The sequence below is a fragment of the Ursus maritimus genome, unplaced genomic scaffold (genome assembly GCF_017311325.1).
Source record: "Ursus maritimus isolate PB19 unplaced genomic scaffold, ASM1731132v1 scaffold_24, whole genome shotgun sequence".
NCBI lineage: Eukaryota > Metazoa > Chordata > Mammalia > Carnivora > Ursidae > Ursus > Ursus maritimus.
In genome coordinates, this window is record NW_024424897.1 from 22065910 (window position 1) to 22085825 (window position 19916).

Genomic DNA, 19916 nt, shown 5'->3' on the forward strand with positions numbered 1-19916 from the left:
TATGGTAGAATACAAGAATACCTGCAATAATAAACATTATTTCTGTAGATTGACTTGACCCTTTAACATGAGAAATAAATCTAACCCCTCCCTAACCATGACTTTATACCAATAGCCTACATTTATTTTTATTTTTATTTTTTTTAAAGATTTTATTTATTTATTCGACAGAGATAGAGACAGTCAGCGAGAGAGGGAACACAAGCAGGGGGAGTGGGAGAGGAAGAAGCAGGCTCATAGCAGAGGAGCCTGATGTGGGGCTCGAACCCAGAACGCCGGGATCACGCCCTGAGCCGAAGGCAGACGCTTAACCGCTGTGCCACCCAGGCGCCCCACCAATAGCCTACATTTAATTACCCGTTTATTTTTTTCTTTTGAATACTTAATGTTATAGAGATTAAGAATTTGACCAGTTTGGTATCTAGAAAAGTGACATACAGTTTACACTTTTTTCTAGGAATCTATCCTATATGCCAAAGATAAACTGACAAAAATGTAGTATAATTTATGTACAAGGCTATTGATTTTTACTGTTTGTAATAACAAATACTCCAGTATTTTTTTTAAAGCATTCTTTTTTTTTTTTTTTAAGAGTTTATTTATTTATTTGACAGCGATAGAGACAGCCAGCGAGAGAGGGAACACAAGCAGGGGGAGTGGGAGAGGAAGAAGCAGGCTCATAGCGGAAGAGCCTGATGTGGGGCTCGATCCCGGAACACCGGGATCACGCCCTGAGCTGAAGGCAGACGCTTAACCGCTGTGCCACCCAGGCGCCCCAATACTGCAGTATTTTTAATAGCAAAAGACGGGAAACGATCCAAATGTCATTCCGTAGAGGACTGTTAAATAAAATAAATGAGGAGATATATAGTATTCTTCAGTGATCTCCAGGACATACTGTTACGAAAGCAAACTGCAAAGGAGTTTGTGCAAGATAACTTTTTGTAGGGGTGCCAGGGTGGCTCAGTAGATTAAGTGTCTACCTTTGGCTCAGGTTATGATCTTGGGGTCCTGGGATCGAGCCCTGTATCGGGCTCTCTGCTCAGTGGGGAGTCTGCTTCTCCCTCTCCCTCTGCTCCCCTCCCCCCGCAGCTCACGTGCACACTTGGACGTGGGCTCTCTCTCTCAAATAAATAAGTAAATAAAATCTTTTAAAAAAAGATACTTTTGTAGGGCCTGGAGACAATATAAATAATTACTGCTCTTTATATTTTTAAAAAGAAACAGTGGGAAGATAATAATCAAAATGGTGATTTATGGGTGAGAGAAAACACAGGGATGAAAGGGAGACTCTGAAGTATCATGTTCTATAGTTTTACTCTAATAGCTAGCTATGTAAATGTTTTACATAATTAAAATATGAATTAAGTAAAAAAGAAATCAAAGCAGTCCCTAAAAATTGAGAACAAAATAAAACATGTGAACCCAATCATTTCAAGTTGGAGCTATAACCACACAGAGAGAAGTAACTTCTACTGACTTTTGATTTCTTACAAAAAGTTTTAAATATATACCAAGGTAGACAAAATAGTATAATGAACCCATCACCAGCTTGAAATTGATAATTGAGGAATTAATCACTTTAGGGCCAGTCTTGTTTAATCTATATCCCCAAATTTTTCTTATTTTGAAAAAAGTCCTAGACATCATATTATTTAACCTGTAAGTATATATTTCTAAAAGGTAAAAGCTTTTAACATAAGCACGTTAAGTTTATTACTCTTATAAAACAACAACAACAACAACAACTTACTATCTTAAAATCATCAAATAACCACTGGTCAGTTCAGATTTTTTCCTTGTTCTACTGACTTTAGAAACGTAATATTTTAGGGGCGCCTGGGTGGCTCAGTCGTTAAGCATCTGCCTTCAGCTCAGGTTGTGATCCCGGTGTTCTGGGATCAAGCCCCGCATCAGGCTCCTCTGCTGGGAGCCTGCTTCTTCCTCTCCCACTCCCCCTGCTTGTGTTCCCTCTCTCGCTGGCTGTCTCTCTCTGTCAAATAAATAAATAAAATCTTAAAAAAAAAAAAAAAAAAGAAAGGTTTAAAATCAAGGATCTAGGGAGTGCCTGACTGGCTAAGTGTGTAGAGCATGTGACCCTTGACCTCCTGGTGGTGAGTTCGAGTTCCATTTTGGGTGAGAAGATTACTTTAAAAAAAAGATTACGTTGAATATCAATAAAATAGGAAACAGGAAAACAGTAATGAAACCAAAAGCAAGTTTTTTGGGAAAAAAAATGACAAGCCCAGACTAAAAATAAAAGACATAAATTATCAAAAGCAGGAATGAAGGACTAAATACTTTACCCAAAAGACAGAGATTAAAGGGATTATCAGGAAATATCATAAATGATTTTATACTAACAAATTAGACAATCTAGATGAAATGGACAAAAACCTGGGAAGGCAGAGAATTACCAAATTAGACTTAAAAAAAAAAAAAAAAGACAATCTGAATAGATGTATAACAACTAAGTTCAGTGAATAATTCAAAAGCATCCCATAAAGAAAACCCCAGGTCCACATGCTGAATCCCATCAAATATTTAAAGAAGAGAGAATACTAATCTTCAAACTGGTTCATAAAATGGAATAAGTACTTTATAACTCATTCTATGAGGCCAGTGTTTTTCTGCTACCGAAGACATCACAGTAAAAGGTAATCTACTGATTGTGATCCCTTAGAAACAGAGCTGCAAAAATACTTGACAAAGTGTTAGCAAACTGAATCCAGCAACATATGAAAGGATTTTGGATCATAACCAAGTGGGATTTATCCCAGAAATACAAGTGTGGCTTAATATCTGAAAATCAGTTAATATAATATCTCATAATAATTAGTAGGATAAAGTAGAAGTCAGCAGACTTTCTGTACGGGGCCAGAAAAGTAAATATTTTTAGGACTTCACTGGCCATGTAGTTATCTGTCACAGCTGCTCAACCCTGCCAGTGTTTTCCAAAGGCAGCCATAGCCTATACATAAACAGGCAGAACTGCTCCAATAAAACTTTGTTTCTGGGCAATGAGATTTGAATTTCATATGATTTTCACATGTTGCAAGCTATATCTTTAAAAAAATTTTTTTTCCCAACCATTTAAAAACATGAAAACCATTCTTGACTTGGGAGCCATATAAAAATAGGCAGCTGTTAAGATTTATTGCCGCCTGGAATAAAGGACAAAAACCACATGATCATCTCAGTGCGCTTGGTGGCCTCTAAAATGGCCCCCAAGTAACCCCTACCTCCTAGTACTCACACCCTTGTGTAATCTTTTCCCTTGAACACTGGACCTAGTGACTCATTTCTAACAATAGAATACTGCAAAAGAGATTGGATGTCACTTTGGAGATTAGGTTACCAAAAGACTGTGATTTTATCTTGCTCTGCTTTCCCTCCGGGCTCTGGCTCTGGGGGGAGCAAGCTGTCCTGTTGTGAGTAGTTCTGTGAATAGGTCCATGTGGCAAGGAACTGCGGGCTGGCCAACAGCCCGCAAGGACCTGACACCTACCAAAAACCAAATGAGTAAGCTTGGAATTGGATCTTCTGAGGCCTGCCAGCAGCCACCTACATAAGCTTGGAAGGGAATTTGCACCCAGTTAACCTTTGAGATGAATGCAGCTGTGTCCAGTACCTTGATTACAGCCTTGGGAGGGATCCTGAGTAGAGGCACCCCGCTGAAGTTGCCTGTGCCTGTGTTCCTGTCCCACAAAACCGTGCGAGAGTAATATTTGTTGTTTTAAGCTGCTCAGTTTTGGGGTAATTTGTTAAATAACAGTAGATCATCAATACATCATCAGATACAGAAAAAACCCGTGACAAAATCCAACACCCATTCATAATAAGAAAAAGTTCTCAACAAACTAGAAATAGGAGGGAGATTGTTCACTCAATCTGATCAGAAGCATCTATGAAAAACCTACTGCTAACATCATACTTATGGATGAAAGACTAAATCCTTTACCCTAAGATCAGGAGCAAGGTGAGGGCGTAAGTGTTACCACTTCTATCAACATTCTGTTGGAGATTCTAGCCAAATGCAATAAGCAAAAAGGGGTGGGGGACATACCTACAGGAGAGAAGTAGAACTGTCTTTATTCTCAGATGACATAATTCTAAAAGAAGTACCTGAAAATGATAAAACATTAGTGAAAGAAATTAAAGACTTGCATTAAGAGTATATAGAGAACTCTTAAAATCAATAATAAGGTAATCCAATTAAAAATTGGGCTAAACACTTAGATATTTCACCAAGGAAAGAGATGAATGGCTAATAAGTACAAGAAAGGGTGTTCATTACAGAATTGCAGAATAAAATCACAGTAGGATTACCGTCCAGCATGGCTATAATCAAAACAAGAGTGCCAAGTATTGGCAAGAATGTAGAGAAACAGAGACTTTCATGCATTGCTGGTGGGAACGTAAACTAGTACAGCCACTTTGGAAAGCAGTTCAGTAGTTTCTTAAAAAGTCAAACATAAACATAGTGTAGGACCTAACAATGCTAATCCTAGGCATCTACCCAGAAGAAATGGAAACAGGTCCACACAAAGACCTAAGACACATATCAGCCAAATAGAATGTATGGCTTTTGGATCCTGTTTGAACAAATCAACTTGACAAAGGCATTTATAAGACAATTGGGGAAACTTGAACACAGATGGGTTATCAGATATTAAGGAATCGAAGTCCTTATCTATTAGAAATATGTCTTGAAATATTTATAGGTGAAATAATATATCTGGGATTTTCTTTAAAATACTGGAACAAAAAGCAGAGGGAAATAGATGAAATACAAGTAGAATATTAATGTCAAAGTGTAATGATGGTACTTGTGCATTCTCTGTTACTCACTCTTACGTGTATTTGAAATTTTCTATCGTAAGTTAAAAAAATTAAACCGAGAACATGACCACTGTGGAAAAAGAGCCTTTAGGGGCACCTGGGTGGCTCAGTTAAGCATCTGTCTTCAGCTCGGGTTGTGATTTTGGGATCCTGGGATCGAGCCCCACATCAGACTCCCTGCTCAGCTTAGAGTCTGCTTCTCCCTCTTCCTCTGCCTGTCCCCCCAACTTGTGCTCTCTCTCTCTGAAATAAATAAAATCTTAAAAAAAAAAAAAAGAACCTTTAAGAAATTCATAAAGGGGTACCTGGCTGGTTTAGTTTGTGGAGCACGCAACTCTTGGTCTCGGGATCATGCGTTTAAGCCCCACGTTGGGGGTAGAGATTACTTGGCGGGGGGGCGCCTGGGAGGCTTAGTTGGTTAAGTGGCCAACTCTTGATTTCAGCTCAGGTCATGATCTCAGGGTCCTGGGATAGAGCCCCGTGTCAGGCTCCGCGCTTAACGGAGTCTGCTTGAGGATTCTCTCTCTCCCTCTCCTGCCCCTCTCCCTACTCATGCTTGCTCGCTTGCTCTCTCAGAAATAAATAAATAAATCTTTTTTCAAAAAAGTCATAAAGACAAGTAGGTAGTAATATTACATCACTTAGCTTATTCAAGCCTGGTACCCGTCCAACCTCAGTATACCTTGCAAAAATCCAACCATTTCATTACTGCCACGCAAAAGGTTATCTTGAGCAGAGATTTAAATGAAAGAGCAGAGACAGAGCTTTCAGTCTTCATGTTGCACCACTTGCCAGCAAGTTCTAAGCTAGCTTTCTGGTATTTCTGTATTTGCAAAATGCATATAGGTCTCCTAGGAGCACATAGGTAGTTTGCTGTTAAACGTTTCCAAATGCGAATGAAGCATCATCCCCTCATGCTAATTCTCATACACAACACAGCCTTTCTTCTTTGTGAATGGCACCTCAGTGTGAAAGGTCCGAGGATTTATGACTGCTCTTACTTGGGGTATGGAAACTTTACAGTTCTTATGTATACACACGTGTTTAATGAGAATTGTGTATGATTTACTAAAGATGTGTTCCTGTTTGTTTATTCATTTTCTCCTTTTTCCACTTTTCAGTACATGTACTAGCCTTAGCAAGTTCTGTTCCAAACTCAGGCACCTTGACTTGGCTTCCTGTACATCAATAACAAACATGTCTCTCAAAGCTCTGAGGTAAATGTCTTATAACAAGAATATCCGATAATTGGAACAAATACTGATTTTTTAAAAATTTCAAATAACTGAAATAAAGTTGGAATTGAGGGAAACTATGTTTTATGGATATGTACTGTAGTTCAGAATAGATCTTTTGTTTTATCATTTGCCCGAATCACAGGACACAAGTCACAGGTGAAATGACTAGAGGCAACTAGGATTTCTGAACAGACTGGTACAGCGCATGCACGAATGATTAGATTTCTGTGAAGGCTGGGTTGCCCCCACTCCCCTAAACGCCACATATCGTTATAGCTTAGTGATCAGAGCAGCACTCTGGAGTCAGGTGATTAACCAGGTACCTTGAACAAATATAACCCTTGTGAGCTTTTCCTTATCATCTCATAGTGCTGTTGTTAGGATTAAACAGTATTATCATTGTTTGATAATATTAGGCCAAACCATACAAAGTTGCCAGTATTTAACAACTTTTGTCATATAAAAATGACACTTCATGTGGTTCAACCTAATATATATAAAGTGCTTAGGAGAGTTTCTGGCATATAATAAGCACTCAGTAAGTTTGTTTTAATATTAATGTATTTTTTAAAGTACATTACCAGAAGGTGTACCTTAAAAAGGAGGGTGAAATGTCTGTTCTCATTTTATCTTTACTTTTTTATCAGTCTTTTACAGGTAATTATGGTCCCATGTATTGGTTATGTTTGTAAATAGTAAAAATTAAGCTATTAAAAGAAATGCAGATTTAGTTGAGTATAAGTAATCTAAAAAGGGCTTCTAGACCTCCCTTACGAGTACTGAGTACATATGTATCTAAGGTTATTTGCCATGTGGGATAATAAGTAGGGTGATATAACATTTATGGTTTATAAAATATTTTCACAAATGATTTCATTTATTTGAAAACCACATGAAGCAGATAGGAAGGACAGACACAGATAAGAAAAAATAAAACATTTTTGAATGCCAGGGACTGTGATTTAACTTCACTAAATAAGGTATTGTTGCTGCCCTGTAGCTGCTCAGAGTCTAGTGGGAGAAAAAATAATGAACATGTTGTCATATTACAGTGTGATAAGTGCTGTTGTAGACGTGAGTGCTTCCATATGGGGAGAACATAGGCAAGGGCTGACCTTAGATTAAGAGAAGTTCAGTCGCGTTTCCTAAAGTGACTTGTCTGAACTCATACTATTAATGTTGAAGAATGGACTTGAACCAAGATCCCCTGCCTTCATCTTCTAAAACAATTAAAGCAATATTTTCCAAAGAATATCACAGAGCTTGGGATTCTTGCATAGTTCAAATGCGAAATCAAAGATGAAACTGATATTTGATAGGGCAGAGATCAAACACAGGATAGCCTAAATTTAGCCTTTGGAGACCGTACTCTAGAGACTTCACAGATCAGGAAAATTTGTAGATCCTTTGTAATTTTTTAAATAAAAATTAAAACCTCTTCATTATTATTTTGATAAGTAATAGAATTATTTGATAAAGAATCTTAATCTAAACTCTTCACTAATTACTCTGTTAACTTGAACAGGTCACTTAGTTCCCATTTCCAGAGGCCTTTTAAACATGTGATAAGTGCAAAAAGAATATATTTGGAAAGGGTAAACCTCCATAACAATCTGATATATCTGGAAAACAGTATTGTGCTTTGTGCGTGTTAGTTTAGCTGGATTAGAGATAGCCCTCCTAGTGCTACAGTCCCACATGAACTCAACCAACATTGATAAATATGCTTTGTTGTTGTTGTGAGATTGCCTGTATTCTAAGTCTGTGTTAAGTAAATGAGTATATTCTTGTGGGAAAGCATGGGGCTGTAGCCATTCCCTGACTAAATAGCCAGTGAAATGAGACTTTGGTGCCTTTGGAATTGGATTTAGTCATATATCTGTTTCATTTTGTTTTGTCCTAAGTGAGGGATGTCCACTGTTGGAGCAATTAAACATTTCCTGGTGTGACCAAGTAACCAAGGATGGCATCCAAGCACTAGTGAGAGGCTGTGGGGGTCTCAAGGCCTTATTCTTAAAAGGCTGCACACAGGTAATACTCCATGTAGTGCTTGTGAATTTTAGAAGAACCGTGAACTTTGTAAGCAGCCCAGATACATTGGCTGGAGGAATACGTAGTTGTATATTAATGACCAAAGGTACATGCTTACCAAAAATTAAAGCGTCTTCCTTAGAGTAAAAAAAATATGAAAATAATTAACATCTGACCGAAGATACAATTTTTGAGGGGAGGCAGGATGGGGAGACAAAATCACACTGAGCCTGCACCATAGGCAGGAAGTTTCGCAGTTTAATCTGAGAAGAGAACTTGCCATGTTGTCACTGCCTGAGACCTTGAACTGGAGAGGCAAGGAAGGCAGTCTTAGTTAGCAATTTTCACTAGTAGTTTAACTACCAGGTTAAATGTGCCAAATATACAGAACCTACATTTTATAGTGTTGGTGTTTACTTCCTGCAAGTCACATTACGAATCCCAGCATATTCTGTCGTTAAAATTTTACTATCTTTGTGTTTTACTGTGACTAAAAAAAGGAGTTGACATGGCAGCATCTCGAAGGAAATAACAAAAGTGAGTTTAGAAGTGACGGACAAAGTAGGGCTAGGCTCTTGTGACATTATTTTATTAATGGTGACTGAAACCATCCCGTGGATTTTGTTAAAAATGCCCTTACTTCTTCACCATGATGGGAGGAGTTCCATTGTTCGAAACAGAGCTCTGGAAGTAAGACTGCCTTAAAACAACAGCTTGAGCTTCTGGTTATTTATGGAATCCTGAAAAATATTGATTGGAATGCACCATTATAATCAATTACTTGCCATCTGTTCTCAGCACTGTACTCATGGCACTGATCTTCCAGCAGCAGATAAACCGGATTCCTTTCTCAGCTTCTGCTCCCAAAAGTTTGTTTTTAAAAAAACTTTATATAGGAAGTATAGAAGTGTGAAAATTATTTTAGCTTCATAATCCCTGAGCAAACTGCTGTGAGGCGTACTTAATTTTATCAGAAGAAAAAATCCATAAACATTAGGCAGTGTTTATTTTATCTTTTCCTTGATTTGGTGATCATATGAATTTGACGTGGTTGGAACTGGTGAAAAGTACTGATGACCATACCAGTGACATGAATTACACCTTTATGTGATCATGGGTCATTGTTTCTGGTTCATTGTTCCTTTGAAACTTGGTTGGCTGTTTTTAGAATGTATGGATGAATATGTATACTCCTAAATCTTTATCCCTTGAAACAATGTTAGTAATCATTTTTTTCTGTCTTTTTAATTTTTCTAGCTAGAAGATGAAGCTCTCAAGTACATAGGTGCACACTGTCCTGAACTGGTGACTTTGAACTTGCAGACTTGCTTAGTAAGCAGTCCTTCCCACAACTCTTTCGTATTAGTAATTCATTTCAGTAATATTGTACGAGCTTCAGTCATCAAGACGAGTGGTTTTTCCACCTCAACCCTGGGGACACAGGAAACACACAGATGATTCTTGGCATGCTTAACAACACTCCCTCCCTCCTGAGGGTTTCGATCTAGGTCATATAGAAGATAGCTCATGCAGGATTCCAAGTAAGCTAAGTAAAACTCCACCCCTTTTCTTTTCTACTTGTAGAAGTGAATTATTCACAGACTTTAGTACTTAGAATATTCTTGCTTAATTAAATTTCAGTCATGCCAGTTAAGATCTGTCAGTGAGTCTAACTATTGGGAACCACTGATCTAAACAAACGACGGGCAAAATGTACCCTCTGAATCATTTCCAGGTAGTAGTTGTAATCCACATTCCGCTTGCTTAGACTGTCCGCTTTTCTTGCGTCTATCCTCGAACCCCTGCATTTTGCTCAGAGAGTTTGCTGAAACTATTCAGGGTCCTAGAACATTGACAATACACTTTCAGCTTTTCGCTCTTGCCTTGAAAATTACAAATACGTGTTGCCTTGGAGTGAGAGTCTCTGGTGGCAATGAAAGAGTTGATGAGGGTTTGCCTTGTTTTTGCTGAAACTTCTGCTCATTATCCCCTCCCTTTCTTGTATGATCACCTGAAACTTGAGACTGCAGTTGTTTGAAGGTGACATATAAAGGGCCACATTTTGTGCAATTGAAGCAACCTCCCCTTCCAGCCCTTAAGGGATGGTGCTGATAATGATCTGCTTGGGAGGCTCCTGAAGACTGAGTTGAAGGAATGAGATTCCTTTTAAGTCTGATCACCACTTCCTTTTAATTCTGATTGCCATAGTTGCTAACTCTCAGAATTGGCCTAATTTCATTTATGAAACCGAAATATTTGGCCTGACAGGAAGAGCTTACACAACTGTGTAAACATGAAACCAGCATCTTAACAGTGATAGGAAAAAACTATTCTCGGGTATCTTTGGATCTTACGTACATATATATATACACACAGATACACTCGGGATATATGTGTGTGGATATATGTTACGTACACATATATACCATACCTACCGTCTGCTGTTTTAGTTTCTTTCCGTTGGCCCCTCCAGCAGACAGAAATCACAGCCGGTAAGCACACCCAGATCTTAGGGCATAAGTCATTCCTTCTGTAGAATGTGATGCAATGATTCTCATTCCTAAGACTTCACGTTTCTGCCCCAAAACTGTTGACGTGACCAAAGTACATTCTTGATCCATTCTTTGTTTCTTGACTAAGTTGAAAACATAAAAGTTTAGCAAATTTTATTCTTTTTAAACTTTGAAGAATTGTTACATATGACTTCCTCATCATTCTTCCTCAATAATCCCTTATAGACTTGAAAACATTAAGAAGGAAAATGCAGCACAGCCCTGCAATACTTTCCTAATTATTCTGTGACACAAATTCTCATTGGCCTTATACATATGCATGTTTGATGATTGCTGCTTCCCCCTTTACGTTTCAGTTATCCTCGTTTAGTAATAACTACACATCACACTTGCATGGCACTTACTTAGTTATTTCCCACATGTGTTGATCCTCGTTAATTTATCCTCACAATACATCTTGTATCTGCCTTAGTGTCCATTTTTTTTACCTGTATCTTGCTTCAGTTATACAATATTGAGAATATACTGATTTAAGCAGTGAATATTTAAAGCTTGATTTTTTTTCCCCCCAATTGTCCTGGCAACCTAAGGACACTGACTGAACAGAGATGACAGGAGAGCTTTATTCTGAGGCTTACACAAAATTTGTGAATCTAGCAGGACAAATTGAAGTGCTAATCACATCCAACGTGTTAAGATGTTTATACGTGGCATCTTTTTTTTTTCCCTCAGCTGACATTTTGGTGTGACCTTTTTTTTTTATTTTAAGATAATTTAAAACATACAAAATTATATTTGAGTTGGATACAGCTGTTTATCTCCATAAATTAGAATATTCTTTATATTATACAATTAAAGAACTAAATGGAAAAAAAGAGAAATAGATCTGTGGTTGATATGAAGTTGCAACTGTCATCCACAGGTTGTTTTTATTTTTTCGGTAACTTAATGTCAGTGTCAATTTTGAACTTGTAAATATGTTTATACTGCTCTTCTATCTGTTTTCTAGGTTTTTTAAAGTAATTTAATTGAATCTACCCCATGATGCACCTCATGCTGTTCCCAGTCCCATTATGTTAAAAGAATCCCATTATAGCTTCTTTCCTTTACACCAAAAATGAGCACAGGGGTGCCTAGCTGGCTTAGTCATATGACTCTGATCTCAGGGTCGTGAGTTCAAGCCCCGTGTTGGGCATGGAGCCGACTTAAAGAGAAAAAAAAAAAAGAAATGAGCACAGTAAATTAAAAGGAACTGAAAAGGAGAAACAATATGTTCGTTTTCTTTTAGGTCTGCTACCTGATTGATAATAAATCGGTTTTATTTCTTTTTGGTGCTTATTTTCAGAGGTAACATTTTTTCCTTCTTTTTCTTCTGCTAGGTTACTAATATCAATGGGGGCTTTTTGCTCTTATTTTTTAGCAAATCACAGATGAAGGTCTCATTACTATATGCAGAGGGTGCCATAAGTTACAGTCCCTCTGTGCCTCCGGCTGCTCCAACATCACAGATGCCATCCTGAATGCTCTAGGTCAGAACTGCCCGCGGCTTAGGTAAACATTTCTTGTTTAGCTGAAAAAATCAGGGGAAAGGAACAAAGGTCTTCTTCACCCGAATTTATTCCTTGGAACTTTGAGATTTTTAAGGTAGACCCTATAAGGCTACTACCCTTTTAGATGCTAACCTACTTGCTTTGTACCTCATTTGATTACATGTAATTGGCTTAAACCAAGGGGTGGTAGTCCCCGTTTCCGACTTCTTGCTATCCATACTAGGAAAAAAATTAACATTTTATTTCATTACTTGAGAAATGAAATAAAGGCATTTTTCTCTTATTAATACTTTCATGTAATTCCTTTCTGAAGAAAATTTTTAAAGGCCTGTCCTGTGGTTATTTACCTTGTGGTAATGATGCCAGGTACTTAGCAGTAAGTATTTAAAAAGAAAAAACAGCCCTGCAGGAAAACTTCCTTTGTGCTAATGGTCTTTTAGAGCAAGGCTGATTTCTTTATGGTTCCTCCTCTTTGCCTAAATATAGGATTGGCTGAATATTTTACTAAGAATGCCATGTTAGCATGCACATGGTTTCAAACCCATATTGGTTCTGTAAAACACAATGTGCTATTTTGTAATAAATAGAGCCAATCCCCATGTACCTATTTTGTTTTTAAAACAGAACTTTTTATTGTACTTATATATTAGATATGTTAACCTTTGTTTTAAGTGATTTGCAAATTTTAATTCATTCAGTCCTCATAATAGCATATAAGTACTGTCATTATCTCCATATTACAGATGAGAAAACTGAAGCACAGAGAGGTCAGGTAATCTGTTCAAGGTCTCACAGCTAGTGAGTTCAGGAGCAAGGATTCAGACTCAGGCAGTCTGGCTCCAGAACCCAGGAAACCACATATAATAATCATTATAAACCCATATAACTTTATTAAAGCTTTTTGTTATCACCTGGCCAGGGGCCTAACCATAATTATTAAAAGTTGCCTAGATTATCAAAATTCCTTGATAGATCATAGACTTGGTCAAAATTAATAATATCAGAGGCCTGGGGCTAAGGAGGTAGCCAGACTCCTCCCTAAAAATCTTACACATTACCTTTTTCTCTTTTAAAGGGAAGAGTGTTCAGCTCCTTACTCCTTCATGGTTTATTTTATTGTTCAAACAGAAAGGCTCTCAAATATGATAATCAAAAGTTGGATTCAGGGGCACCTGGGTGGCGCAGTCATTAAGCGTCTGCCTTGGGCTCAGGGCGTGATCCCGGCGTTCTGGGATCGAGCCCCACTTCAGGCTTCTCTGCTAGGAGCCTGCTTCTTCCTCTCCCACTCCCCCTGGTTGTGTTCCCTCTCTCGCTGGCTGTCTCTCTCTGTCAAATAAATAAATAAAATTTAAAAAAAAGTTGTATTCAGTCAGATCATGCGTTCCCATTAGACATTCATTTCTAATTGATTGTTAGTTGATAATAATTTCCTCTGTAGCTTTATGTGTTTCAGCTTATGTAGTAAGTAATTTGTAAGCAAACATAAAGATGTTACTTGGTACTGTCATGCAGACGCCACTAAACTTTTCACAGAAAAGTTCTACCTTTGATTCCCCGGTCCTGTGGTTAGTGTTTCGGTTGGTGTTCAGCAGTTCCTGAGTATGAGAGTGGCTGCCAGCTCAGCCCCGCTCTGCACTGGGCCTCCCTGGGAGCCTGTGGGAGGAGGCAGGAAGCTTAAGGGCATTTTTTCATAAGTATGGAATTTCATACTTGGGACAGGCCTGTAATTAACCAGTCCCTTCATAGCATTTTTAAAAGCTATTTAAATCTGAGTGAACCTACATGTAAAATAGGGAAAGAGAATAATTTTCTTGAGCAACAGATTGATTGAAACAGAGTATTTATCTCCATTTCCTTTGTTTTCTAGGAGCAGGCTGCCCTCTGGGGGTAAGCAGTATGCCATCAAGAAGGCTTTTAAATGCATTTTTTCATGCATTTTGGCATGAACTACAAGCTTCTATTATATTCTTCTGATTGCATCACCCTGAAATGTGGTATTTACAGGACCACTTTATGATGACTCCATGAAAATGAATGGCAAGATCTGTATACAGACTTGCTTAGCTGTTAAGGTCACTATATCACGCAGTGCTTAGGGAATAGGCGGTTGTTTTCTTAAATTCTTCCTGTTTTAATAAACCCAGTTTTCAGGGAACAAGGGCTTGACGTTCACTTTTTTTTTTTTTTTTTTTTAAACAGAATATTAGAAGTGGCAAGGTGTTCTCAATTAACAGATGTAGGCTTTACCACTCTGGCCAGGGTAAGTATTTTCTCCAGGTTCTGTAGGTTTGGTTTGGGATTTTTTTTTTCTTTTTTCTTTCAGAATAGTGAGCAATGAGGGAGAAGTGGAATGGCAGCAGATTTGAGGGTGTGGGGTGTGAGGGAACTTCTCTGTGGCTGGTGTGCCCGAGCGTTCTCATGCTGCAGCCATAGGCCGTAGAACCCAGGAAAGACCTCTGGAAAGACAGACGTGCGTTAGAGAACATGATGCTCCTTCTTGAGACTTGATTTGCCATGTTTTCATGAGATGGTAAACTAGGCAGGGTCTTTCTAGTGCTTCGTGAAAAAAAACTTTCTTGGTTATTTGGTATGTGACTGGTGAGTCAGAGTAATGTTGAAAGAAACATATAGGCCTGATTTTAAATGGAGACAGTTTAAGAGATTTATTGTGTTCTCTAGAATAAATACTTAGAATGGTTTTATAAATCACTGTATAATGATAGTATTTAAAATTATACTGCCTTTAACTAGTATATAATGGAATATGGAGAGGAACATTTGCTTTCAGGCAGACTGATGGAAGACGAACGGGTGGGGGACAGCACTTGGCATAACATAACTCAATGAGGGTGCAAAGTTTACCTTCCATTCTTCCAGAGAAGTAATTTTCATTAAATTATTTATGGTTGGAAGGATCTGTGTTAGCTTGGTATTAATGTTCAGAAAATTTATTCCCTTGGACTGACGAGATGTTAGATACTTCAAATGTAGAATAATTGAGAAATTTCCACTGTGATCAAGGCCTTTTAAAATGTGTGATTAATTAAGGCAGAAAGTGACATTGGAATGACATCAGCTCTGAAACTTGGAAGATTTTGTCAGTGTATTTAATACTACTACTTAGCTTTCTGGCTTTAAATTTTCCCATGTTTTAAATGTTGGTGTTATAATGTTTGGTTTTGTATTCTGTAGAATTGCCATGAGCTTGAAAAAATGGACCTGGAAGAGTGTGTTCAGGTAAGAGTGTGAATTTTTGCTCAGAAATACAGCGTCATAGGGGCGCCTGGGTGGCTCAGTCGGTTAGGCGTCTGACTCTTGATTTTGGCTTGGGTCATGATCTCAGAGTTATGGGATCAAACTCAGTGGGGCGTTTGCTTGAGATTTTGCCCCTCGACCTCTCCCACCTCTCTAAAATAGATAAATCTTAAAAAAAAAAAAAAAAGGAAGAAAGAAATACAGTATGATAGAAACTTAGGACAAAGAAAATGAAACTTATATAATACATGCACATCAAAACATTCAGTGCCCTATCCTAATGTAGTTGAGCGCCTGGCGCCATTGCTGGTTCTTCCTTTATCGAGGTGTCCTCCAGGCATCCCAGGCAGAAGTACTCAGGTATGTGTGGTAAGGAACGGGGAAAATACATGCCATCAATAAGGTTACCAGTGGAAAGAAAGAAGGCCCAAGCATTCAGGCCATAAAGATGTTAAAATGTTTCCTTAGACCTATAGGGTTATAATACTAGTAAATAAAGCCCCATCACGTGGACAATATAGCACTGCCTTTTTTTTTTTTTTTTTTTTTAGTTTAATGAAACCCTGGACCTCTTACATCATTAGCCCTGGAGATCCCACTCTGCCCTTTGGGCAGACAGACTGACCAAATACTGCCTTAACAACAATTTCCTTTATTACCAATTATAAGAGCTTTAACATTACTAGTTGATCAGAGGGAAATTTTGAAAGGGGACTCCTAAAAAGAAGATAGATTAATAAATTTTTTTAATGGTAAAAATAAAGATACTTCTAGTAACTGTAGTGGTCAGTTTTTTCTAAATTACTTGTTACCCAGACACTCCTTAGCAACTGTTCTTACTAAACTAAAACTTGTTCACATCAGTCTATGTCTTGCATATGCCTGAGTGTCCTGTGTGTCCTCTTCAGTGTTTCTCCTTCTCAGTGATGGGCACACACATGCCCTCCCCAGCCTTTCGTCCCCCACCATTTCTTAGCCCCAGTGAAGCTGCGTATGTGATAATCCTCATCGTCATTTCAGAGTTGGAGGAGCTTTTGAAAAGAACAACTGATTTACTTTCCAGCCTAAGATATCTATAAAAGACTGTTCTTCCTTCAAGATTTCCTCCTTCTTGAATGTTCATAGGTAACCCAGATTCCAGCAGCCCCTTTGCTGCCACCTTTGGGAAAATACCTGACACCCAAGTTATCAAATCAGAGTTGTTGCATGGCTTATAAAATGTAGGCCATAGATACTTAAAAATTTGAGGATATTCCCACTTTTTTTTTTTTTTTTTTTTTTTTTTTTTATGGAGCAGCAACTTCTGATTCTTTTCTCTGGTGGTCCTAAGGAGGTGAAACAAAGTCCAGTGGGTGGAAATTACAAGTGGACAGATTTTCATTCATTTCAAAAACAACAGAATTTTCAACAGACTTGTTCAAAGATGACAACTACAGATGACTACATGTGTTCAAACCTGCCTGGATAGGTTCTCAAGGAACAGGTTCAAGTAGCTGATGGGATTTCAGTCTTAAGGTTCTGTTACTTTATGATTAATATCAGGGTATCAGTTTAGAACACAGGTATACTCAAGAATGAGTACAGCCATGAAGCTTTTTTGGAATTCTACCTGTAATAAACTTAAGTATTTCTTTCAGATAACAGATAGCACGTTAATCCAACTTTCTATACACTGTCCTCGACTTCAAGTATTGGTAAGTTTGACTTTTTAGAAGTTTTATGTATTCATTGGATTTAATCAAAACCTACCTCTTACTTTCTTCTTGGTGTTTGGCTGCCATTTTAGGAAAGCATATTTCTGCAAATTGCCAACTTGCAGAGGACCCAGGGATTATGTATGAGTACTGGGTGATTGAAAAGTGACATGGAGAGTATGAGTTCTCCCTCCCACGTTAGTTACACTTCAACCTGAATAATGTTTTAATTTCAGGGGTCCGGGAGACAAGATGGCCCAAAATACAGTTTGCCTCACCTTGAGACTAAATGGTCCTGTAAAACAGAACTAATCAAGGCTTTACTAGGGGTGTCCTCTGCTGCTGTTTCCAGTAACACTGTGGGAAAGCATTCTGCTTAACTATTTTGTGTCCAGACTCATCTTTTGTATGTGTTTGGTGGTATGTTACCATCCAGAATTGGGACGGGGGGTTCTGACGTGGAGGAGCCAGGGATTTAAGGAAAATTGATAAAGGAATTGTGTGCAGAGATGACCACACCTGACGGGTGTAGGAATCATCTTCAGTTAGTTGCCTGTTTGGACATTCCCCTGTACCAGGTATTCAGTATTTAGTCCAAATTCCAGAATGTTTCGTTCAAGAAAAATTGAGTCCCTCTTGTACCTGTAGAAAAGTGTTAATTTGTATGTGGGGGTGGGTATCGTGTTTTGTTCATGAACTATTTCATAGTCATTGCATGAATTCACACAGTATATTTAGAATCACACACAGAGGGACATCTGGGTGGCTCAGTTGGTTAAGCATCCAACTCTTGATTTTGGCTTAGGTCATGATCTCAGAGTTGTGAGATCCAGCCGCATGCTGGGCAGGGAGCCTGCTTAAGATTCACTCTCTCCTCCTCCCCACCCAAAAAAAGAATTGCATGCAGAAACTTCAGTCAATGATAGTCAAAAGCAGGACCCCAGCAACTCTAGTTTGCTTTCTTCATTTCACCACATGGATCTGGTGATGGCTCCATATACATCACAGTCCAGCCCAGAAGGTTTCCTTTCTTGGCTGTCCACAGGCCAGTAGCTAGAAGAATGCCATGAGATGTTTCAGTGTCCTTCCTTGCTCTATTTGGCTGCAGAGTCTGTCTCACTGTGAGCTGATCACAGACGATGGAATTCGTCACCTGGGGAATGGGGCCTGCGCCCATGACCAGCTGGAGGTGATTGAACTGGACAACTGCCCACTAATCACAGATGCTTCCCTGGAGCACTTGAAGAGTTGTCACAGCCTCGAGCGGATAGAACTCTATGACTGCCAGCAAATCACGCGGGCTGGGATCAAGAGACTCAGGGTAAAGATGGCTGCACACTCTTCAGCTCTGGTGCTCTCGGCACCTTTCCTTCTTTCTTTTTGTCCCTCCTCCATTTCCTGTGTGTGTGTGTGTTTGTTTTTGTTTTAGATTTAGATTTCTGTGATTTTATATTTACTTGGACATTTAGCAAAGAGAAAAAAATGAGCAAACCTAAAGGTAGATAGTTTTTACTTGTTGTTCCAGATGGAAATTTAGTGGGAAAATACCCACTGAGGGGAAGAATGTAGGTCTCCTCCCAGCAGAGTCTCTCCGGTAATGTCCAGGGCTTAATAACATGCCCAGAGTCAGAAACACATGCCAGATTCAGGAAAGAACGAAATAACATAAAGAAAATACATAGTTAAATGGGATTTAAGAGTTTAATTTGTATTTCCTTTCACATCAGACCCTTTTGCTGTGGTTCTTATTTTTTAAGACAACAAATGGATTAAGTAGTTTTGTGGGTTTTTTTAATCTTTTCTTTTAGCCCCATCCTCCATACTAAAAAGACCCATGCATAGTCAAATGACTGGAAGACAGGTTGCCGGCAAGAAGGTTATAAAAGGATGGATGAATCTATATGTTAGGTTATTCAGCTCAACAGACATTTATTGGAACATCTGCTTCACACCTGCTGTGGGAGAGGCACTGTGCCTAGTTAGGCCCTTACAACCAATGTCTAAAAGCATCCATGTTGGCCATATGGCATCTGAGTGCATAAAGGAGCACCAAACCTCATCTTGAGTTCCAGTTGGCCTTAGTTCTCCCTCTCCCTTCTGACCCAGCAGACTGAGAGCATAACTGCAACGGGGAAGCCTTGCAGCTGTATTCGTTCTACATCAAAAGAGGAGAGCCACAGACCAGTCAGAGCCTCCTCTATGGCCTCCTTGCAGTAGGCTGCCTAGACCTGCCTGGCTATCCAGAATCTCTTCCATCTCTGAGTCTTCAAGACTTTTTATCTGTTCTCAAATCATCACTTAGCACTTTTCCGTTTTCAGTTAGCTATTTATGTCAAGACTGTTAAGTTCCCTAAGAGCAGGGTCTACGTGTTGACCGTCTTTGTTCCCCTATGTAACTAGCACAGTTCCTTGAGTGTGGTAGGAATTCAGAAACTATTTATGTAGTAAAAACTAGCAGTGTGTTGTTAAAAGAGGATAATGAGGTTTTTAAGAAAATATCAGAAGAAACATTGTCCACAGTGACTTGGAAAAAATTATTTTAAGCACGTATAGTTTCTTTCAACTTTGGGAATCCAACTAGCAATCCCTTTAGGCCAGGTTAAGAGATTAATATGAAGTTTTCCCCCAGTTTTATTATTATTATTATTTTTTTTTAAAGATTTTATTTATTTATTCGACAGAGATAGAGACAGCCAGCGAGAGAGGGAACACAAGCAGGGGGAGTGGAAGAGGAAGAAGCAGGCTCATAGCGGAGGAGCCTGATGTGGGGCTCGATCCCATAACGCCGGGATC

General features: G+C 38.7%; 1 protein-coding gene across 4 annotated transcripts in view; it reads left to right on the forward strand.

Moving 5' to 3' along the window:
• Window positions 1-19916, forward strand: part of FBXL20 (F-box and leucine rich repeat protein 20) — a 96204-nt gene that overhangs the window by 68906 nt on the left and 7382 nt on the right. For all 4 annotated transcript variants that reach the window (XM_040640699.1, XM_040640698.1, XM_040640701.1 and 1 more), the window contains 8 exons: window positions 5964-6059; window positions 7985-8111; window positions 9369-9443; window positions 12045-12175; window positions 14374-14434; window positions 15367-15411; window positions 17067-17123; window positions 18232-18444. In XM_040640699.1, coding sequence (XP_040496633.1) covers window positions 5964-6059; window positions 7985-8111; window positions 9369-9443; window positions 12045-12175; window positions 14374-14434; window positions 15367-15411; window positions 17067-17123; window positions 18232-18444 — 805 coding nt within the window. The remainder of the gene's footprint in view (window positions 1-5963; window positions 6060-7984; window positions 8112-9368; window positions 9444-12044; window positions 12176-14373; window positions 14435-15366; window positions 15412-17066; window positions 17124-18231; window positions 18445-19916) is intronic.